Raw genomic sequence first — 25,898 nt, 5'->3', positions numbered from 1 at the left:
CGGCTAAATGATACAATGCAATGGTGATCAATCTTTCTCGCTTCAATGTTTATTCTACCTGTGTACAGTCAACCAAAGATATAAGACAGATTGGGACCATAACTACATAACCAGCACAAAATAGCATTACATTTAATTTTATATAATCTGTTGATATATTCAAGATATGTGTATTTGTCCACTACAATATTTGCCAAAAACATATTACATTTCATGGATACCCTTGCTTAAGTAAGGAGGGGGAGCATGGTGTATTTATTACACAGATCGTGTTCAGTTAATTACAGGTAGTATAATTAGTTGTGTTTGTTAATTACCTTGCCCCTATGGAACAACAGCATACTAATCAATTATCTCTCCACATCTGGCTCAACTCCAGATATTTCCAATATAATACACCTTACGTCCTGCTTGGCTGGTACAACATGGACAACCAAAATAGATATTTTATTGCTTTGAGGAAAACATGTTTTCTTCCCTAGATTATTTGTTAACAGTTTTATTCGATCTTCATGAGCATGCGAGTGTTAGTTTATCCGCTAAGCACTTCCATAATCAAGTAAGAAACATTGTACATATTGAGTTGTCTGTTGTACTCAATGGCCACTGGATCAGTGTGCACCCAAATCTTCTGCTCAGCTCCCCTGAGGAGTCTACAACAGCTATGATAGGGCCAATGGGGCTACTGGTTACTACATTGTCAAAAAGTAAGTTTTAATTTACCAAAATTGCAAACCCTAAGAGGGCGTTAAGCCAGAAACAATTCAGACAGGTGAGTTTAACACATTACTTCATTTTTTCTATTTTTTTTCATGAAACATTTAATAATTAACTATGCAATTTCTGATTTTTCACAACCCATTATTTTTTTCAGGACATACAAGTGTGCGTCATGATTTACAATTATCAAGAATTGGTCGAGTGATAAACAAACTGTTCCGTCACCAATGTACATGATTAGTTGATATCAGTGTCAGAATACAGGGATATCTGCATCAGCAGTGTAAACATTCCTAATGAGTACATGTTCGGATGGCACATAGGGAGGGTTGTTTATCCAACTTGTTTATTCCTGGAATGGTGGTCGATGCTTCTTGGCGGGCGGGCTTTGTGACAGATCCATTTGCTAATCCTATTGCTAATTAAGTTTCTCCTGGCAACGGGAATGTTTTTGCTTCAGTATCTGACAATGTTTGTTTTGGTGCCACTTTAAAATAATTCACATTCCTGCTAAATCCATGTAAATATTTTACTTTCTTTGTACTGAAAAAATATATGGATCTAACTGTACAAGTTCCTATGTACTTTCACAGACACATCTTCTATGTCAGCCAAACCTGCATAGGGCTGTTTAAAGCCAGTTTCCCCTTTAATCTACAGATGTCATACCATAAGTATTAAGTTGACATATTTATAAATGTGCTGTTTTTCTCTATTGTTAAGCTTTACTCCTACCTGTTTGAAACATAGTATCAACAGACTGTTATACTTTAATTCTTTACCCCCATGCCTTCCAGTATTTGAAGCACTGAATTCTGTAAAGCAAGTAATCTGTTGTAGGAGACATTACTGGACTCATGAAGGGCAAGGTACTGCTGACACATATGGTACCTTCCTAACAACAACCTTCAACTGCGTCACCAGCTGGGTCAGTGTGTCCCACAACTGCACAATGTCCGTATTTGCCGATGTTCAGTTGTGGGTTTTACCGAACACAGTGGAGAACAATGCTACAGTCATATGCTGAATATTCTGGCAATCTCGTACAAAAGTTATTGCTAGCTATCTGCAATCAGTTTCCATGGTAATTAAATATGGTACTGGCTGGTCTGTGAAACTTCTTTTCTGAGCTGGGCAGCTGCCAACAACTGGTGCTTAACTGGTTGCTTTTTCAATAAAGATTGATTTAAAAATTTCAGGAATTAGATTTTTTTCACCATTTAATTTATTGCTTAGCATATAATCCTGCTCTTGGTGAGTGACTTTGGTTTTAAAGAAAAACAACATATTACTGTTCATACTGTCTTCAAAGTATATTTAATTAAACCGCTAAATAAAAAGATTTAGCGTAAAATTATCTTGTAAACACTATTCAAAGAATCATCAGCAACCAGAACTTTCTTAACAACCTGCCTCATAATTTGAAAATAAACCAGAAAATTCCTTAAATGCATGGCAACACAATTATTGATGGATATGTGCTACCAATGGCTTCCTTTAGCAACCTGCCAGGTGGTTTTTCGTCCTGTTCAGTGTGTAATCCAGGTGGAAGGGCTGTACGTGACAACACACATAATGGTGACCACAAGAGGACTTACCAGGGATCTTGAGGCTAAGTTCGCACTGACTGCCGATGTGTGTGACATCAACAGCTTCCTTATGTCTAGTAATCCTCTCTGTGATCCGAGATGAGGGCTCGCCGCCGATCTTAACACTGTATGGGCTGCCTGCAATCAGAGAAAAATAGGTAACTCAGGATATCAATTAAGGTCCAAATTCAAACGATGAAAAATGTTTAATATGAATTTTATTTATTCAATTCAAGACAAATTAGTGAGTGAGAGTTTTACACCATTCTTATCAATATTACAGCATTGAACTCATGACTTGCACCTTGTGGTGACCACTGCCCACAACCTTAACGAGATAACTCTCACCCATTGTCAACACTAATGTAAGTAAACTTATCTCAAACAGAACTACAGTGTCCACAGTGCACTGACAGACTAATTCAAACTTGAAGTTGTCAAGTAGACCTTCCATGGGCATGCAGAGTCCCGGCCTTATTTTCTTGTCTTCCTTTTCCCTGGTATATATTTTGTTATTGTCACAAGTATACATCTATGAATTTACATCCAGACGGGGAGTCTGTTTTGTCTTGGGTGACCTCACATTTCAGCATGATAACAAAAGGAAAAGGAGTCCTGAGTTCAAATCTAATTCTGTCATTTTGAAAAGAACGTACCTGGCACATGTTGATCTGCAAACTTGATGTTGATGATGTAAGTTCCTGGCTCAGTGGGCTTGTACAGAACACGGCAAGTGCCGTCTCGTTGTCATGACACTCAATGTCTGCCTTGCTGGGGCCTTCAATCGACAGGCTCATTCCACCATACCCTGGAAACAGTAACATGCCAACGTGAAACATTTGTCAACTAGGCATTTTCTGATGAGTGGAAAACAATTTTTGATATTGTGCTACTATTCATACCTCCAATATTAATCTGAATGTTTGTTATATCAATTATATATATTCATATAATCCGATGTGCTCCTAAAGGGAGATAACTCTTAATATGTACCAACAAACTGGAATGGCATCATACCTGCTTCACGTGTATCAACGATGAATTCATTGATCTCATTGGCCATTCCCTCGGTGACACCTTTGCCGGAGACCTTGACCTTGCTTGCATTGCCAATTTCACTTTCTCCCACAATTATCTTAAAGGGACTATTAGCTATGTGTTTTCCATTTCTGAAGACGTTGACCAAGTGCTCACCAGTTTCACGTGGTGTAAATGTAATACCTGAAATATAAGGATGAGTTTAATCTCATTGTCAAACTGTTTTGTATAAAGAAAATTAACATGATATGGAAAATAGGTGACGAAGGAGATAGATGAGATGAAAGGAAGTATAACATTGCATTAATGATTATTGAACTCTATCGCGATATACTTGCATATGTGTGTGTGTGTTGAGAGAAAGAGAGAGAGTTTGTGTGTGAGTGCATGTGTGTCTATGCATCTGTGCATGTGTCTGTTCATGATTGTGTGTTTCTGTGTAGGTCTGCCTGTGTGTATGTACATATGCTAGTCCTATGTTTTAGCCAACTAGATACCATCCCACAGTTAAATGTAGGTACCTTAGCCATTCGGTTTCATTTTCCACCACACACCATCAGACATTCTTACACAGGAAAACCACTAAAACATGACTAATTACTACCCTGTATTATTATTCAATTCAACATGCATGTATAACACTTGTTATTACATAACTTCCTTTTCTAAAAAAATTAATTTTCAGAAGAATATTTTCAAAACTCCAAGCAGAGCCTCATGCGTGCCTCTTGCTTCGGTCCATTACACTCCACACAGTCGTGTTCCCTCTTAGAAGCTCTGGCCACAGCAGGAAGCTACATCCTAGCTGCCCGCCAACTAATTACATGCATTAAATCGCTGCCTATACAGCCTTTTTTCAAACATGGTTTATCTTTCACTGGTGTTACTTCTGCAGATTAGTGAAGTGAGAACTGCACAAAGAGTTGGACTTTTGACACATTCATAGAACATCCTTACTTAACAGGCTGTCAGAACCATTACCGGAGGTGTGAATGGTAAAAGATCACCACATTTGTTAGACATCAGAAGTATTAGGAACACTGGTTGTTGCCTCATAATCTCTAGTTGATAAACATCATCAGGTCTCCAGCTGAAATATCATACTGAAATATCATACTGAAATATCTGGGAAATTAAGTTGCCTGGGAAAGCGCACCTAAACATTCTAAGCAGGTTATAATTACCAATGTTTTTTCAATATTACTATCCTATTACGCAGTTGTCTAAGTAGCACCCATTAGACACTGATAGGTACAGGTAGCCTATTTTCTTCAGTAAGATACAGATGTGATGATGATTAATTAGCATCCATTAATCCTATTTTTTTTTCCACTTCACATCACCAGACTGTTTCTTGGTCCAATGTTGTAACTACAGCATTTTCTACACACATTAGCATTTTCTACACACATCCGCACATTCCTGTCCAAATATTTTGTACACTTACTTCTTATAATGAAGAACAAACTAAAACACAAACTTCCTTTCAAATACTCTCTATCATCTGTCATTTATGACATTCTCAACCCTGAATGCTTCAACACATTCCTGCAGCAGTGCGCTCAGTGAAGTGGATGCACTGTGAGGAGCTCGCATCTATCCATCACTGCCTCACCTAAATGTCCATTGGCAAGTCTCTTGAGGATACATGGCTCCTCGCGTCCAGAGGGGCTTCGGATGGAAGCTGTGAGACTGGCGATGTCACTCTCAGTCACTTTCAGAGAAACCTCGCTGCTACTGCCGACGGAGATCTGCGCCCGACGCTTTGGTTCACTCGCTACAAACACAAAAACATGTATAGGTCTATGATGGTCTTGTTTTCTGTTGATCATCACTGATTAAAATGAAACATTGTTAAACACTGGTAACACGAACCTTTAAAAGTGATTAACATTACTATTCATATGAATAGCAAAGTCTAGAATGGTTCATAAAGACCCTTGAATTTCATATATGATTTCAAGATAATACCAGCATATGAATAGGTTAAATACACATCATTCTAGGTACCGATGTGACGACCATATTTTTATTTAGTGTCAGTATTAATGCATTGATAAAACATTATTTATTCAAACAAGAAAAATAAAATGTTCTTGACAACCTGTTCAAAGTAGTATTTAAAGCAATATTAAGATAGCACTTCAATTAAAAGTTGCAAATACTCAAGAACCTGTTATCGATTTGAAAATGGTCGTCTGTATTCAACTGAGGAAATAGGTGGTCATGCAAGCAACATATTTGAAGCAAGTCAAGTCCACCTCACTCTTTCAAGACAATTTCCTCAGTTAAATTGGGATCTATTTTTCAGATTCTATACGGAGAATCTTTGAAAAACAATTTTTTTGCCATCTCAGTATTAATTACGAACACAAATTCCTCCCATGCGCTGTGCACAGCTTAGAGGTCTCCACAACACTGGGTTCTTTACCACTGACTGAGTTCATCTCTCCAAACATATTCAAAAGGGAGTTGTCGTCTTGTAAAAGAACCAATGAAATAACCTTTATCTTAAAAGAATTAATCATCTTGACAGCCTCCCAGACTGTCTGTATTTTTTAATACAAAACAAACGTGTGAGCTGTCACATGAGCTTAATCAGAAGCATTTAGACAGAGGCTCTCATTAACCTAAAAACATAGCCACACAGTATACATTCCTGATTTTCTTGTCTCATTGGCGAAACCCTTACACAAAGAATTATCATGGAATTCCATAATTCCAACTGGATTCTTTAATGGCTGATCATTCTGTTCATGACTCATGATCTCCCATGCTGAGGACTAGATGGATTGTATGCACTCATAGTCTGTTCCAGACATAGCAGGGTGGGAGACATCCAAACAGGCTCAGCAGCAGTGCTCATGGGTACTGAACCCAGCAACGTGGTGTGACAAGTGACTACTTCAACCACAAGGCCACCCTCCAACAGGAAACGTGAGTGAGGGAGTGGGGTTTACTTCTCAGAAGCACTGTGGCCATACTAGAATGGGACCCCAAGGATTAACTGTATTTCTGTAGGAACTTACCCAACCTACAGAGTGAGTGAGGGAGTGGGGGTTATTTCTCTGTGGCCATACACTATCATGGGACCCCAAGGATTAACTATATTTCTGTAGGAACTGACCCCAAGCTACAGAGTGGGAAGAGTCCAGTATATTGTATGCCAGAGTGAACTGCCCTTAGTCTGCAGAATGAGTGAGTGACAAAACTGCTTGGCAGCATTTAGCAATGATCCAGCAGTGTAAACGCAGTGAACACCATGTGGGAATTGAACCTGTGCCTTCTGCATGATAACCAAGCACCCTTACTACCAGGCCACCCTTGCACCCCTCAATGAAGTCATGGAGAAAATGCAGTTCCCCAAACAATTCTTTGCATTGGTATTAGTTAAATCACAAATTCCTTCTGGTGGAAGCGAGACTCACATGTATGCTGTATTATGTGGAACATTTAGACTAATTTTTTATTGTTTACATTAATGTACAAAACAGGTACTACCTCATCTACTCAATTTTAACTAAAAAATGCAAGGAAAATATCTATACAATGATCAAATTATCAACCGATCCAACATAGCAAAGATGATAAGCACGCATCTGACACCAGATACCGTAGAATTGTCCAAGATTCATGCACATGCATGCCATTAAAACAAGTGCAGATAACTCTCAATAGGCCTCAACACCATAGTCTCATGCCAAAAAAGAATTCCCATTTTAGTGTGTTTCTGTGTGAATATACTGTTCACACAATATCCTCTTGTTGTGTTAGTATAACTTGCAATGATGATATCTGCATGCACGTAATGTAGAAAGCTTGTACTATTTGTCCAAGCTGTTTCAAGACGGTATTGAAAAGATTGTGCAATGGGTCCAAACTGATTTGTTTCATAGAAATTGCTTAGAAGTTGACAGAAGTTAAAGTAGACAAAAGATTTATGGCTTACAACATATCTATTATAACGTAACAGTGACAGTTCACTATAGATCATTACACCATTGCCAAACAAGACAAGAAGCCCATTTTTTGTCTACTTTATTGCTGCAAACTGTTCTAAGACAGGGCATAAAAAGTTGTGCAATTACCCAAAACGTTTCAAGTCAAGTTGAAACATTTTCATAAATCACACAAAGGAATGTGCATCATTTTAAAAAATTATTTTCACAAAAGGGCGGGTTGTTGACGTTAGAAATACATCTCCGGGTTGTAATCTAGGTGGGGGGTATTTGAAAGGTATCAAATCGTAGGGAATGAATCCCTCAAGTGAAAGGTTAACATCTAGGAGTCATAATGATACCTTCTACTTGAATCATAAAGACGGAATCTACACCGTGAAACAAGAAAAGCAACATAACATAGGCAAATAAGCAAATTTTGTTTTAGTCAAAACAAACAGTTTGATTTTATTCATTCACTAGCAGTAATATGATGTTTCTGCCAAGCAAACATACTGAGGCGGGAAAATGCTATCTATATATCGGCAAACATGTCCGACACATGTCACATGATCAACATTCTCTCGACTACATGATCGACTGCGATGAATAAGCAAAATCAGGATCATTCATTAGTGAAAAGTTATAAGACCTCATATTACCTTTTTCTGAAAAGACAGAACAGAGACGTGAGACAGTAGAAGGTTGAGATAGTTGTCTAGAAACTACACTCATTCAAAATGATGATGGTCTGTTAATTCTGAGGCAAACTAATTATCACATAATTTCCATACATTTAGATATCTATTGTCCAAGTAGCATTGAAAGCTAAATCAGTTAATAATTGCTTTTTTCAAGAGTATTTTTTGCAATAATGGGATTTTTTCTCTATAAAATTATGTTCCTGCATACAGTCATGCCAAGAATAACGAACCATGAACAACATGTCCACCCATTAACAGCAGGCAATAAGACACAGACAGAATGCTGGGTAACAAAATATCCCCCATATAACAGTTGCTATAACAACAAACAGAAATAGACAAATTGAAATAGTATGTAAAAGAGGTTGATATAAACTTGAAATCTGAAAGCATTCAATCAAAACAGTGAGCATTGTTTCTACTTACGGGTGATTTTGGCCTTGAAGGGTGATCCAGTGATGTGTTTGTCGGCAAACTTGACTGTGATGCAGTACTCGCCAGGAGCTGTGGGGACGTAGCTGACGGTGCAGGTGCCGTCCTCATTGTCCTTACAGTTGATCTCGGTCTTGGATGGGCCCTCAATGGCCAGAGACATACCACCTGCAAGCATATCAGTCAGTCAGTGAATGAGTGAGGGAGTGATTAGAGTTTAGCTCCATAGGATCAGAAATCAAGAAATATCATCATGGCTGGGTTTGAGTATTTCAATGATGAAAAAATAATAGACCTATTATTTCCACTTGTTAACTGATTCCAGAAGATGAAACAGAACAGTTTCTGTTGCTAGGATACATACCAGCACCAGCATTCTTGGTGTTGATGGTGAAGATGGCGGGCTCACTGGTGACACCATGGCTCAGACCAGGTCCATAGGCGGTTACATAGCCAGAGTTGACGGCATCAACGTGGAACAAGAAGGGGCTTCCTGTTGGCATAACAAGTTGATTAGAGCCCTTTCTCTCAGCAAACTAAAGACTGACTTATCAGCCCATTTACTGATGGCAAACATGCAGGAAATTTAAGAATATATCTTAACATTTAATTTTGCAGACAATCAAAGAGGTTTAATCATGAAGTACATCTACATTCAAACTAGCCAATGAGAAGACAGACTGACCTTCAATGCTCTGGTTGTTGTAGTTGACATGCATCTCATGGAGTCCAGTCTCAGAAGGCTGATACTTGATGGTGACAGTGCCATCTTGGTTGTCCTCAATCTTCGGCTACGCTCGCTTTCCTGACGGCATTACGACATACGCTGAAACACAAACACATCAACAGAGGTCAACAGAGGTCATCAGTTGTCACGCTATCGTCTCATCGGGACTTTTTCCTTCATCACAAGAACAATAATGAAGGGAGATAGGACATAAACACATGTCCTTCAAACATCCAGTGATGGTCTGACATCAACTGGATAGAGTTCTGATGCCTTCTCAGGCAGCAGTGTGGTTCATGGATCAATATGTAGACTAACCGTGTATTCATATATTCAAAAGGTTAAATTTTAGGGCATCAAATGAAAATTTGACACCTTATTTGAACAAATCGGAATAAGTGAATAACGTGAGAAGAAAAGTTGTCGTATCAAATGCTTCGATCACAGGTAAGTGTTCTTAACCTCTGATTGTGTTGTGTTTAATTGAAGTTGACTCATTAAATGCTCCAATCACAGGTAAGTGTTCGTAACCTCTGATTGTGTTGTGTTTACGTGGAAGTTGACTCATCAGTTGCTACTATCACAGGTAAGTGTTCTTAACCTCTGATTGTGTTGTGTTTAATTGAAGTTGACTCATTAAATGCTCCAATCACAGGTAAGTGTTCGTAACCTCTGATTGTGTTGTGTTTACGTGGAAGTTGACTCATCAGTTGCTACTATCACAGGTAAGTGTTCTTTACCTCTGATCAGGTTAACCTCTGCTTATGTGAAATCGGTTTGGGATGACAACCAGTGAACATTTTACCTGAGACAAAGTTGAAGATAGGTCCAACCGGGATGCAGAAGTCGACAGGCTGGTACAGGCCAGATCCAGGTGCGGCGCTGACGTTGTCGACAGTTTCCTGCACAATCAGGTCCTCAGCAGTGCCAACCTGAAACACAAAACACATTCAGTATGGTACACAACAGGAACTTTATCCTACCACTGTGTACCTCAACACCTGGGATATTGCTCTTAGCATCTATGTGATAATACTCATAGCACCTATATCATCCCAGGAAGCTATGTAATATTATTCTCAGAACCTATGTGATATTTTTTTGTAGCAAATATGATATAACTGAACACCTGTAAACTTACTCTCAGAACCAATCTATTAACTGGTAAACATTCTCGCCGTAACTGTCAAAAATGGGCAAGATAAATACCATTTAATCACCAGGTGCTATTAAACCGCATGTTAGAGTTAGGAAATTACATAATTAATATCGGAGAATGTTTGGATGTGTTATTTTTGCAGCTATGGTGCCAGAGAAATATTGACCTTCACTGAGATTGTGGTGTCTAATTAATGCAATGAGTGCGAGGCAAGTGTTTTGGCAACGCGATGATTAGGATAGATGCAGCAGACACTATCGTGACTGACACCAGCTGAAAGACTGAGATACACCATGTGCAGACTGAACAGACAGCATGGCATCTAATTCTGATGCAAACTAGACCTCTACTATAACTAGACGTCAGTGATTTAACTTGACATCAATGGATTTAACTGGACATCAATGGATTTAACTAGTGGATTTAACTCGGTGGATTTAACTGGACATCAGTGGATTTAACTTGACATCAGTGGATTTAACTGGACATCAGTGGATTTAACTGAATGTTGGTGCATTATCTAGACATCAGCAGACTTATTGCAAGCATGCTATCAGTGAGACTAGGTTTAAACTCTTTTTCTCCTTTTGTTTTTCAAACACTAAACTAGGTTACCAAGAAAACAGTAGAGCTCTAGACTGACGAAACAACTAGTAATTAGGAACTAGATGTGATGTGTTGAAAACAACTAGCCATCAGTAGATGACCAGTAAAGCCATGCTGCGTCAGTATGACCTAGTGAAATGCCTCTCTAGCATTTCAGATGATTACTACTGACAAGAAACTCTAATGATTATAATGAATAAGACTAGGTGACAAGTACTATCAAGACACTACAACACAATTGTGGCGACACAAGTCTCACACAGCTACTGCAATAATGTTCTTTAATGATACAATCGAATACTTTCAAGACTTAAATTGTTTGAAGGAGATCTGCCTAAATGGCCAAGATGTTAACATTACAAACTATTGCTCAGAGAACAGATTAGTTTAGGCTAGTATGGTCTAAAGCATCATCAAACTGATGATATCTAGATTACTAGCAGAGACTATTGCTATGCAAAGTTGCTAACATGGCCAGTTCCAGCTTGTCACAGATTCCTTCCTATAACACCAGGTGATTCTGAATGAAATGAACTATCCACTCAGACAGTGGGCGGGAAACAAACATGATTCAACAACTTGAGATACAGGTTACTGCAGATACGTATACTCCAAGTACCTGTCTGTATTCTGAATGTACCTTAACACAGAATACACACATGTACCCTAGCTTGAGAACATCAAACAAGCATAAGTCTATTCAATAATGCTTGAAAACAGCTCCACTGCAGACTTGACAGTTTAACTTATTACACGGGTTTGTCAGCTGTGGAACTAACGTGCGTATCTGTCGTATCCTTCACTGAAGCATGTGTTAGAAGTGGCAGCGCATGTTAGGATGGGGCTGTGTGCTAGAGCAGCTTTTAGTGTTAAATGGCAATGTGTGTTAGAGTGGTGAAGTGTGTTAGAGTGGCGAACTCACCTGACTTCTCCATAGGTCGTACTCTTCGGGTGAGACGGCCTGGGAAGCAACACACAAAAACGGGGTCAGACATGCACATGCCACACGGCAATAAACACAACTTGCAATATCTTAACACACACAGTTTTATCAAACAAAATCATAAAAACAACTTTGTTTCTCGAAAAAGAGACAAATGAAACCAATTTGACTTCTAAATATAATCATCAGTCTTGTCAAATCAAAAAACAATATTTTCAAGAATTGGTTTTTTAAATGTTTGTGTTTAGATAGAGCTAATGGTATTCAGACAGTGTTCCATATATCCTTTTTGCTGTGTGTACTACTCAACTTTACATAGGGACAATTCTATACTGAACAAAAAGTAAGGGATCATTCATATTTTTGGGATATGTTTTTGTAAAATTAAAACAAAGTACCTGACACCAATTTCAGAAAAATATCCACAAAAATCTTCATGATCCCCCATTTTTCCCCCAGTATATTGTTCAATGATACACCCGACTGGCAACTGGCTATTTTCTAACACAAGGCTTTCATACATCTGTAATCTGTATTCCTACCCACAGTTGTTTATATATTTGTTTTCTTAATAAATAAAGATATATATCACTCAAAATAAGATAAGGATATGTGAACACTGTTGGACAAATTGTGTAATGTGCTTGAAAATTTGTTCCTTACGCTGCAAAACGTAACACAGCGTTATTTTTGCTGTACCTGACTTATCTGACAACTCTATTGCTGACTAAGCACTGACAACACAATACATCCCTGACTAGGACTAAACGTGACTAAACACGGCTAAACAAAACGACTGACTACACACTAAATCCACAATGCACCACTGAAGACACTCAAGCTGTACTCTATCTTATCAGACCTGATCCATTACCAGTGTTCCTTCTTTTTAAACAACCCATATCACAAAACGAGTTTGTAACTATTTAACATTGGCCACAATAGTCATAAGAGAATTGCCCCAAAATCATCATTTAATTGAAACATAGACTTTTTCATTAAATAGGGCCCCAATTACAGAGTTGCTTGGAGCATTCACAGAATCTACCAGACACTACTGAGTGAACGTGGAGATGATTTATTGCTTAACAGGGCACCTCTTGAATTAATTGCTTCAATTTCTACTACCCACATTGCTATGGCAACAGGTTTACATTTTTACTACTTTCGAGCACATTACACTTGGGTTCAAGTTTTCAAATATTAATGAGGACGCTTGCATCATGTTGAGTTTCATGCTTTAGTTTATCTAGGTCAAGGAACTGAAAATGGTAGTCACACTTTAACATGCACAGCACACGCACATGCATTCATGTTAACACCTAACATGAACAACGAAGTAGTTACAAACATAAGGATACACACACACACACACACACACACACACACACACACACACACACACACACATCACTCACATATCACTCACTCACATATATCACTCACTCACATATCACTCACTCACATATCACTCACTCACACACACAAACACACCACTCACTCACTCACTCATTCATTGCTGTTTAACTTTACACTGTATTCCAGCTATATGATGACAGCCTGTTGAACTGACTGACTGAGTTGAGTTTTACGCCGCTTTTAGCAATATTCCAGCAACATCACGACGGGGGACACCAGAAATAGGCTTCACACAATGTACCCATGTGGGGATTCGAACCCGGGTCTTCGGCGGGACGAGTCAACGCTTTAACCACTAGGCTACCCCACCGCACCTCAGCCTGTTGAAAGTTGACTTGGACCAGACAATCCAGTGATTGATAACATGAGCAATGAATCGCATATTCAGGGTACCAAGACAGCTAGCCAGACCATTCAATAAACTAACCACTTCCTAAAACAAACATAGGTAGCCAGAGTCCTGTTCTTGTCCAGTGGGGAACATCATGCAACGTTGCTCTTTCCAAACTTGAGTTATCACAAACTGCAAATCTCCTCTAGATTACCTCAGTCTTGGTAATGAACACATATCATAGTCAAGTTGATATTGTACAAAGTCAGTGGTCCTTAAGAGAAAACTCCTCGTCTTATCAAGTTCTTTTGTTAACTGACAACCCTCCACCTTTCAAAGTGAGCTACAAGTTAATTATCTGATGCCCAGCACAAGTGCCACTACCAAATGTTGACATGAACCAAATTATTTTCCTTTCCATGCTCCCCATACATAAGGATCCAAAAATCTTGAAATTAACATTCCCTTGATGGCTTACAAGAAAAACCTTTTAAAGGAAGATCTTAGTGCTCCTACAGCCTGTTGACATCTGATCTTGTAAATAATTTATGAGTTCATAAAGGAATGCATTTTGACTCTTGACAAACACCCCCAGAATCTATCTACACTATTGAACACTCCCTGCTGGGAAAATCTTTCATCCAAACTTCTAACATTCTGTGTTTTAACATCTCTAAGCTCCTCTATGGGATTCCAATACAGAACATGTCCTCATACCGAATGCTTTCAAAAGGCCTACTCAAAGAGGTTTGTGGCGAGCTATGAATCTCCACCTGATGGCGTGGACCTGATCATACTATCTAACACTGGTGTTCCTGGCCCAGACAACAGGCCGTTGCTTATAGAGGAGTAAAACAACTTTCCCTACTTCATGTGGGGCGTGGGGTAGCCTTGTGGTTAAAGCATTCGCTTGGGTTCGATTCCTCGCATAGGTACAATGCATGAAACCCATTTCTGGTGTCCCCAACCGTGATATTGTTGGAATATTGCTAAAAGCGGCATAAAACCATACTCACTCACTCACTCATAATCCCTGTTTCAACCATGCTGACTGGATGTACACACACACCATCACAAGCACAACAATACAACATTAACAAGCCATTCAACCCTGAATGTCCATGACTCTTCAGAAATAATGGACACAGGAGTAATAACTTTATACATAAAATGGGATATTATTAGCTGAGTGTTTCCATAACATAAATATCATGTTGGAAATAGATATTGTATTTTGTGTGCCTTTGGTGGGCATAAAATATCTTCTTATTCCAAATTATGACATTTACGATGAAAAAACCCACAAGATTAATAATCACGACATCATATAGTGTCATTCTGGATGCATCATCACGAAAACAAGTAAGTTCTAAAAGAGCGTATGAATACAATGTTTGAATGAACTGCCCTGTTTATGAACTAGTGCTGCTGGACTTGCAGCCGTGTTTTTAAGACTATATAGACCTAGTGGGAACAGTCACTAAGCCAATACTGTGTTGGTATTCAAGGTGGAAAAAGTAGTTCCTGCTAGGAGACTTCAGTTGCATATTTGTAACAACATCTATTGTAAACAACTTGCCCTGATTTTCTTCCTATAAGGTCTTGTTGGAACCTTAATAGTTTAAAATTTCTGCATCAAGTTAGAGCTACTGTGGTTAAATGCCGCTTTCAGCAACATTCAAGCAATGTTGCGACAGGGGACATCACAAATGTCCTTCACAAATTTCACCCACTGAGTAAAGTGAGCCCAGATCTTCAGCATGACAAATAAATGCTTCAGCCATGAGGCTCCTTGCCAGTCATCAAACTACAGACTGGGAGAGCTACCGAAAATTGTTGAAACCTGCCAAGACCATTCCATGTTAGTGGGATTTGATTCCCCTCCTTATCCATCTCTATCCATAAATAATGAACTGACTGTCACTGACATGAGACATTCCATCATACACCATGAACATCTTTGCATGTCAACATCAGATAAGATTAAAGCAGGCACTATCATGAAATAAAATCCAACTTCATTTTTTTTCCAGCAGAATATATTCCTAAGACTTTTTTACAGTAAAGGCAATAATAACTAGTAATAAATTTGTATATTTCCGTGTTTTTATGTATACCATGTCACATTCTATCATAGTTTAGAGAAGACCATGACATAGCCCCACATGTCGTGACCCTCAACACAGATTACATAAGACTGTCTCAGCGCCACAGCCCGCATGTCGTGACCCTCCTACTAAATTACATAAGCAGCAGTTCCCCATCACATAGTTTGCTCAACACATTAAAATAAAAACCGTGCGTGTTGCCTTTCCTCCTCTTGTGACATCAGGTCTTATCTCCGCTAGCCAGATGCAAAGCTTTTAGGGGTGCTATCTGTGTACGTTTACAACTCTGTGGAAAGTTTCAAACCCATGAAATGTGACCCAGCCAGCATGATATGCTGTCTGAACACTCTCATCCACATATATATTTCAAAGCATAACATTTCTGATTTAAGGCAATTTGTATTCTCAAGAGGCAAGAAAACATCCAGTTTGATGACCATCATGTAATATGGCTGTCTCCTCCTCAGAGTGTCACATGTTACCCTGCACAGACATGGTGCATCTGTTACTCTCATTTCTTGGATTTAGCTCCATATTTCTTTCTGTTAAAGGTTTAGTTCTGGAGTTTTTTCACTAAAATTTGTTCGCAAATTTTTCGGAAGAAGATTTAGTTCACTGTTTTTTTCCTTTAAAAGATCTATTTTGCTGCTTTATTTGAAAGGGCTCCTGCTGATGACAAGAGCATGAATTCAACATGCTGAGTTTATCTACTGTTTTATGGAACAGGACACAGAACAGAAAACTGTTCCCTTTTGTCCTCAAAACCTTCAGTCTGAGTTTCCCTTCACAGGTTTGCAATATCCATCAACTATTTGCTGTTTTCTGGTTACCCAGGAAAACTTAATGTACCATTTCATCATTAGACCCAGTTGTTACAGTGAGTGCAAAACATTACACAATCTCGCTGCCCAATGAACACAGCCTCCCGATTAAAGACCAAACTTCCTCCTGTTTCTATGGTAAAACAATTAATATATCATCTTATTTTTACTCTTTTGATTTATTATGAAAATTTTCACTCATTTCTCATCAGAAGTGACAAAAAGTGTAATCCTTGGAGAGCTTCCTTCATGAGGATTCAGTTCAGGGCAGGAAATATTGGCATGAATCCACATACCTAGCCTTGTGATACAAAGCCAGCTCTAGACCTGCTGGTGCCATCTCGGCACAAGGAGACACCCCACAGTGCCAACATTCCACACATTCCTTTATCTGAAGAATATGAACAGGACAGAGGTACCGTATCCTGCCCATGCCCACTTAATGTCAAACAGTTGCTTCGAGGTCAGATTCTGACTTAACTATCAAAACAAGAGAATCAATCCCAAAACTATGTCCAACAGAAGAAATACAAACACAAAACTATGTCCTACAGAAGAGATACAAACACAAAACTATGTCCTACAGAAGAGAATCAATCCCAAAACTATGTCCTACAGAAGAGGTACAAACACAAAACTATGTCCTACAGAAGAAAATCAATCCCAAAACTATGTCCTACAGAAGAGGTACAAACACAAAACTATGTCCTACAGAAGAAAATCAACCCCAAAACTATGATCTACAGAAGAGATACAAACACAAAACTATGTCCTACAGAAGAGATACAAATACAAAACTATGTCCTACAGAAGAGATACAAATACAAAACTATGTCCTACAGAAGAGATACAAATACAAAACTATGTCCTACAGAAGAGATACAAATAAAAAACTATGTCCTACAGAAGAGATACAAATACAAAACTATGTCCTACAGAAGAGGTACAAACACAAAACTATGTCCTACAGAAGAAAATCAACCCCAAAACTATGATCTACAGAAGAGATACAAACACAAAACTATGTCCTACAGAAGAGATACAAATACAAAACTATGTCCTACAGAAGAGATACAAATACAAAACTATGTCCTACAGAAGAGATACAAATACAAAACTATGTCCTACAGAAGAGATACAAATAAAAAACTATGTCCTACAGAAGAGATACAAATACAAAACTATGTTCCACAGAAGACAAGCTGAACAGTCACCACCAGACTTCATCCTTCTCCATGTCGGCACATGCTCCAACATCAGCAACAGACAGACTTTCTCTCACTGACATACCTCATGTCAGACTGACTTCTAACCTCAACAACTCTCTAGGGCTCGACCAAACTACCATTTCACATATTATCTTACCACAGCAATCTTCTGAAAACATTCTCATTTGTGAACAGTAAAGCAACAGTTTATGTCCCTGTTTGTTGGCATCATGGCTAAAGAGGCTGTTTCACATTGTTGTTAGTTGTTGTACATCAGCTACACACATTCCGGGAATATCTAGCTATAACTACCTACTTGTTATTAAGACATGAATCACTGTTGTTCGTCATGGACCTGTCATATAGGGATATGTAGCCATAACTACCTACTTGTTATTAAGACATGAATCACTGTTGTTCGTCATGGGCCTGTCATATAGGGATATGTAGCCATAACTACCTACTTGTTATTAAGACATGAATCACTGTTGTTCGTCATGGGCCTGTCATATAGGGATATGTAGCCATAACTACCTACTTGTTATTAAGACATGAATCACTGTTGTTCGTCACGGCCTGTCATATAGGGATATGTAGCCATAACTACCTACTTGTTATTAAGACATGAATCACTGTTGTTCGTCACGGCCTGTCATATAGGGATATGTAGCCATAACTACCTACTTGTTATTAAGACATGAATCACTGTTGTTCGTCATGAGCCTGTCATATAGGGATATGTAGCCATTAATACCTACTTGTTATTAAGACATGAACCACTGTTGTTTGTCATGGGCCTGTCATATAGGGATATGTAGCCATAAATACCTACTTGTTATTAAGACATGAATCACTGTTGTTCGTCATGGGCCTGTCATATAGGGATATGCAGCCATAAATACCTACTTGTTATTAAGACATGAATCACTGTTGTTCGTCATGGGCCTGTCATATAGGAATATGTAGCCATAACAACCTACTTGTTATTAAGACATGAATCACTGTTGTTCGTCATGGGCCTGTCATATAGGGATATGCAGCCATAAATACCTACTTGTTATTAAGACATGAATCACTGTTGTTCGTCATGGGCCCGTCATATAGGAATATCTAGCTATAACTACCTACTTGTTATTAAGACATGAATCACTGTTGTTCGTCATGGCCTGTCATATAGGAATATGTAGCCATAACTACCTACTTGTTATTAAGACATGAATCACTGTTGTTCGTCATGGCCTGTCATATAGGAATATGTAGCCATAAATATCTACTTGTTATTAAGCCATGAATCACTGTTGTTCGTCATGGGCTGTCATATAGGAATATGTAGCCATAACTACCTACTTGTTATTAAGCCATGAATCACTGTTGTTCGTCATGGCCTGTCATATAGGAATACGTAGCCATAAATATCTACTTGTTATTAAGCCATGAATCACTGTTGTTCGTCATGGGCTGTCATATAGGAATATGTAGCCATAACTACCTACTTGTTATTAAGACATGAATAGCTGGATCATCTAGAATTGATAAAGAGTACTTCCTCTTGCCAAACATGCTTCTTGATAACATAGCTTATGAATATTTGTGTGACTTACAGGTACCAATCTGGCTGATATACTATAGTTTGTCTACCATCGACAGCAGTAACCATCAACACCTTGTCACAGGAAGGCTTGGAGTCAACTGATCATGAATCCTCTAGCCATGTTGTAACGATCGAGTGTATGTCTAGAGTATCCTCGAATGTACTTTACATTCCAGATATATATTCCAAAACCAGCATCATGCCAAAACAAACAGTTACTGAAATTTACTGAAAATCACCCAAACAGACGGCAATGTATTAAGTACTTATTTTATGACATGGAAAACAAAATTTGACTTTGGAATATAAACTGACACATGTTTTGAAGAGATTTTTTAAAACGCTAAATCATCTTCCATGAAAAGTCAATGCGTAATGCAAGCCTCTGCCCTCAGTGTTCGCGAATGTTGTGCTTAGATGAACACATGTAGCATGATGTAATGGGGTAAGCAAGAGTGCCTACAAGCGCTCAGCTACAGAGGAGTTACCATATGCCATCGCAGGTAATCTTTCTAATGTTCCAGACTGTTCTGGTAGTTACGGACATTCTTGCAAACAACATCAGGTCCTGATGCCAACATTGTGAAAAATGTTCAAACTCATAAATTTGACAGAGAACTTAGAAATGTTTTACCAGGATTGTTGTTGGTTTCATTGTTGCCTTGAGTTGGTGAGTGCAGTATCATGAAAACAACTATGAAAACCAAGTACAAGTAATTTGAAAACATTAACAGCTCCTGACATAAATTCCCGACTGAGTAGTGACAGGGGATTACCAAATGACAACCATCAAGCCAAGAATGTTGACACTTGAAGTCAAGAAGACAGGTGCACTTGCACAACAAACATTTCCTGACACAAGAACCATCTGAATGGCTAAAGTCATGTATCATTTAAGTAAAAGTTTGGAAGTAAAGAGACTCGAATTAATGTGAAGACATGAAGAAGTATTAGCCTAAAAAGATGCATTTTCTCATCCAAAGCCTATTATCTGATTGAAGATACAGAAACAGTCTCAGCTAGGTGTTGTCCTGAGCTAAGAAGCAGATCACTAATTCAGATTCCTAATGGATCAAGATGCTGTTTATATAGGACAAAGGTCATGGATAAGCATGTGAATGAACCTGCTAGTTGTGTTGCCAACAGATGGTGCTAATGTATTGCCCAGTTATATTTAATATTCCACAACACCTGCAAATGTATCAAATTGTCTGGAATAATGCAAGTCTTCATTCAGCCTCTTCTGTCAGGTGTAACGGGTAAACAGCCAGGCCAGCCATATCCAGGTCTGGTTCATGGCAGGTGATGGAGCTTCAAGACGCTACATCTACCGATTACCTTCGATATTATGTGTGTATGCCATACTTGAGATAAGAACCTTGCCAAAATATGCTATAAAATTTCAAGGCTATTCTTGGATGTACTGGTATGAATTTAGTACAACTTGTGCTTGTACACGATCATATAATGTCTGATGCTGGAAGATAATCCTGTACCATGAATTTTCTTGCACCACTGGTGTGACATTGTTGCACTCTTCTGGTGTGACATTATTGCACTCTACTCCTGTCACATTATTGCACTTTACTGGAGTGACATTGTTGCACTTTACTGGTGTGACATTGTTGCATTCTACTGGTGTGACATTGTTGCACTCTTCTGGTGTGACATTGTTGCACTCTGCTGGTGGGACATTGTTGCACTCTGCTGGTGGGACATTGTTGCACTCTACTGGTGTGACATTGTTGCATTCTACTGGTGTGACATTGTTGCACTTTACTGGTGTGACATTGTTGCATTCTACTGGTGTGACACTGTTGCACTCTTCTGGTGTGACATTGTTGCACTCTTCTGGTGTGACATTGTTGCATTCTACTGGTGTGCAAAAATGGCTACTACCCTTTCCCCTGACTCACCATACCAATCTGACATCAAAGATTCTTACATTCTATGTATATGGCAAATATTTTCTGTCTTCTATAGAAAGGGAGACATTAGAATTCCAAACAATTTCACTATCTTATGATATTATAACTGATTTATTTCACAACTGAGGTTATAAAGAAGTGAAATTGACTTTGGCAAATTTCATTGTGTCCACATACTGCATAATAAACATCAAAAACTCACTTCACTAAACATCTCATGACTGTCATCAGTGAATAATAATCTTCCCCACAACCAGTTCAAAGTAAGACCTCTGCCTCTGGAGTTGGCCTGGTGTAAAGAATGATGTGAGTAACCCGTGGAAGCACATTCCTATTAACTATCAACTGGTGTACAGCCTGGGCTTGTCAAGTCTACATGCGACTCCTACCCTTGAACCTGAGTGGCCATTAGCGATAGTCACATAATAAACTACCCCCCACAGGAAGTGATATCTATCGTGGCTAGTCTCAACGAGGTCTGTGATTAGTTTACGTTCAGATGCAGCGTATATCACAGTAATGGACTGGGACATTGCTCTCACTGCTGAAGACTAAAAGTCTTATACCCCATGAACTTTTCAGGATAATGTCTGAAAATTTAATATACTTCCATTACAAGTGCAAGCCATATTTTAAAGTCTGAATTTTACTTAAAGTCAAATAACAAATGATAAAGTTTGAATTACTTCTATAAATGCAGGGAAATTCAGATACACTTAACTCGAGTATATCCTGCAGGCTTATCAAACATACATGCATTGCAGTCAGCATGACTTATCATTAATCTATCTTGAAGAAATAGGACTGATAGTTGAAATTGCATTCCAATGACAAAGTGTCTTTAATCTTTGTCTTTTCATGTACATGTTTCTGTCTCTACTCAACGTTTCATCAAATGGTTGGCAAGGAGGAGTAAGGTTTTAGTCAGCTGATGATGTTTCCCCAAAGCTGTCTGTAAACATCCTCCCATCCCTGATCAGAGGGGGGGACAGATGAAATGTTTCAACCAATTAAATTCAGATTTCTTTTGCAGCTTGATGGCTGACAACATTTGAGTGCACCATGTAAATATCCTGACTTGAAGATAAATATACATGACTAACAACATCCTGCTAAACCAAATATTTAAACAATTAACAAATTAAAAATCCAAGTAAATGATATGATTTACACACGCCTGGGATATACCAGCTCAATCCAAAGAAAAAGGAATAGCACAAGATGAGTGAGTGAGTGAGTGAGTGACTTGCATTACACACTCTTGGCAATATTTAAGACAATACACACTTTAATTGACTTCACATATAAAAATCAGTCTTCAGCATAACAAGCCAGCATTAGCTCTAGGTTAGTCCACACTACCAAACGATCTTGTGTTTTCAAACTTATATGAAGTTCCTCTATATCCATACAACTATTTATCATAAGGCTGAATGCTGCACAAGAAATACCTGAAGTTATTTAGATAAGGAACATAGTGCTACCCTAGCTACCCCTAGCACTATGAGTTAAGATAAGACATGCATGGAAGCCTTGGGAGGAAGTGTTCCAGTACTGGCTACTGCCCCAGCAATCAAGGACTAAATGACTCTCTTGCTGAGATGATAGTCTTAACAGTTTTGTACTATTCACTCAGATACAGAAGCTACTAAGGATGCTCAAAATGGGTTTATAGAATAACCATCCACCATTCTGATACCGTGACTAAACTACCAACGATGCCAAAAATGTCTTCTAGAAGATGGTGTGCAGCTAGGTACTGTCATGTATGTTCTGCATCATCCTACGAGCTACAGTGCTTCAGAGAGGGCTCATCACCATTACAATATTTCAAACATTTTTCAACACTTATCTGTATTCACAAAAACGTTTCTTTTAGCAACTGTGTGGTTAGCTACAATCATCATTCCTCTACTTTGCTCAACACTAAACTACTATGATATATATGATGATATTATCATATCGTTCTATTATCATCAGTTCTTGTAGTCCCATGTGTACCCTTAGTGTATACAGTCTCTCTTCACTGGGCTGCTCTAATGTCTATAGCTTCTGTCCACATCAAGTCATGACAGAAACATGTACACTGCAGAAGACCATGTTCCACAACATATAAATCCATTGTACAATGTTTAACTGCAAACCTTTCATACTGTTTCACAATCCAATATCTAACACAAAACATACTATACCTTAAAGAAATATCCTCAACACAACCTTATAATCCACAGCAACAATTTGAAAGACAGTCGAAAAGCTTCTTATAATGCCAAGAGAATGCTGCGAAGGAGATAGTAAAAATTGGAGGGAGTTGGTATCCCTTCCACCATGGGCAAGCGTAATCCAATGAGTGAAGCTGCTGTTTAATTTCGTGAGGCGGTTGCTTCTCTACAGGGAGTGAAAGATAGAATACTCCGAGGCTGGTGTCGCCACAGCTAACTGTACTCATCCTCCACACATTTCATTCCCAACTTCAAACCATAGTTTATCACAAATATAGATGGGGCTATTTTTGTTAATGAAAATGTAGTCGTGAATAGACTCTGGCTCATTCTTCTAAAGTGTAAGCTGATATACTCAAAAGGTCAAAGTACCGGCTGTTAAGTTTCCCCTTAAGCTGTTAAGTTTCCCCTTAATCGTAATCTGTGGAGATAATCTTCTTTTAATGTCTCAATGCAGTTGCAAGTAGTTTAACAGTGCCCATAAATGAACAAGAATTTCAAAACTGTCATGAACCTGGAATTTGAGCTTGGTCCAGCCAGTCTGAATCACAAGACGAACAGGTTTTAAGCCAATCAGGAACTATGGTTAGGAAACTCGGTGAAATGTAAGCCAATCAGGTTCTCTTGTTTATCTAAGAATCAAAGGGCCAAAAAGCTGCAGAAAAATAAATTTCATATTTACAGACTTGACAAGATCCCAAGCGAAGGAGTCTTCAGTGAAAACAAAGAAAAGACAGATACTGATTAGAAAACAGGATCTGTACAAAACATGAATAATAAAAACATGAGTTTTAACAAGCCAGAACTTTGCATGTGGAATTTTTCTGTCTGTATTTGTACAAATCCAGTGCCTGTACTAGAGGCAAATGGCATTAAGACAGCAAGTATGTTTGCATCATTCTATTATTATTTACAGGATATTATTGCTATCAAATTTGAATTGTTACACGTCTGGTAATCAGAGAATGGTTCTTAAATTGAGGGGGGAAAGCAATTGTTCATCACATTTCCTATATTAAACAGTAAAATCACTTTCCCTCTTCTGTTTTAACATTTTGTTCTACATGAAGAATGTTCACTTTTTCTATTTAAACTAGTTCCTAGTTCCTCCAGCACTTCCTGACAAACTGAAGGAAGTGACAGGTCAATTAATAGAAGCATAAACTGTCTCAAACCTCCAGGGCACTGCCGTAAATAACAGGGGCCATGATGCCAGGCAGTACCACCAACTCAGCACTTCACGCTAACTGTTAACTGGGTAAGGCTTAATGGGGTGCAGATATCAGGTGATAAGGGGTGGCGTGGGGGTTTCATGGGGGTGATTATCAGTAAAAGGGTGGAATGAGGGTGTAAGTGGGGTGATGAGGGTAAGGATGAAGATTAAGGAAGGAGGGTGTGTGGGTGGGGTGAAAGTAGGGATGGATCTATGGGTAATGGGGTGGGATGATGAGTAAAAAGGGATGAGGGTTGGATGAGTGTAGGAAGGAGGATGTGTGGTTGGGGGTGAAAGTAGGGGTGGAATTATGGGTAAAGGGGTGGGATGACAAGTAAAAAGGGATGAGGGCAGGTATGAGGGTGTGTGGGTGGGGTGAAAGTAGGGGTGGAATTATGGGTAAAGGGGTGGGATGACAAGTAAAAAGGGATGAGGGCAGGTATGAGGGTGTGTGGGTGGGGTGAAAGTAGGGTGGAATTATGGGTAAAGGGTTGGGATGACAAGTTAAAAGGGATGAGGGCATGTATGAGGGTGTGTGGGTGGGGTGGAGACAGAGGTGGATCTAGGGGTGGGATGAGGTGGGATGAGAGTTTAACCTTGGGCAGGGTGCTGGATGACAGAGTGGGGGTAGAAGGGGGTAGAGGCTGCTTGGAGGAGGAGTAAGAGTTATCAAGTGGCGGAATGAGGGGCCGAGATTATGGAAGGGTATTACTTCCCTTGAAGACCATCGAACTACCAGACTGAGCCAACTGTTGTTCCACTGAGACAGATACTTCAATGGTTTAATAGTTTTTCCTTTGGCAAAAGCACATGACTGAGGAATTTGATGACTTGTAGACTTATCAGCTCGCTGAAAACTACTCCTTGTAAAGATCGACTTGCCTGTCATGGAAAGTAGGCATGAAGAGATGAGGAATGACTAACAAACACTGGAGTTGGAACACTATGAAGCGTCAATAGATGGGCCGACAGAACATCCACATGTTGGAAAAAACAGCACTGACAAAGTAAGTATTCCAGCAATGGTGTATTTTTACTAACTGCAACATGCTGGGCCCTGGTGTCTATCTCCAAACCATTAACACTATGCATCTGAACTATGATCAGCACTGGTAACAGAGATAACAGAGATACCGAAGATAACAAAAACAAGTGACATATATTCAAAACAGAGTGAAAACCACCACACAGCTTCTGCATA

At 38.9% G+C, this 25,898-nt stretch overlaps 1 protein-coding gene across 1 annotated transcript in view; it reads right to left on the bottom strand.

Annotated features, from left to right (window-relative positions):
* The window catches only part of LOC124252938 (filamin-A-like), a 96,527-nt gene that overhangs the window by 12,465 nt on the left and 58,164 nt on the right, over positions 1-25,898 (bottom strand). The window contains 10 exon segments of the mRNA XM_046686625.1: positions 2,319-2,447; positions 2,966-3,052; positions 3,055-3,117; positions 3,327-3,530; positions 4,963-5,124; positions 8,416-8,589; positions 8,786-8,914; positions 9,107-9,247; positions 9,954-10,080; positions 11,836-11,874. Coding sequence (XP_046542581.1) covers positions 2,319-2,447; positions 2,966-3,052; positions 3,055-3,117; positions 3,327-3,530; positions 4,963-5,124; positions 8,416-8,589; positions 8,786-8,914; positions 9,107-9,247; positions 9,954-10,080; positions 11,836-11,874 — 1,255 coding nt within the window.

The sequence above is a fragment of the Haliotis rubra genome, unplaced genomic scaffold (assembly GCF_003918875.1).
Source record: "Haliotis rubra isolate DU_JTF1 unplaced genomic scaffold, ASM391887v1 Scf53, whole genome shotgun sequence".
NCBI classification, from domain to species: Eukaryota; Metazoa; Mollusca; class Gastropoda; order Lepetellida; family Haliotidae; genus Haliotis; species Haliotis rubra.
This window is presented reverse-complemented; position numbering and strand designations above follow the sequence as displayed.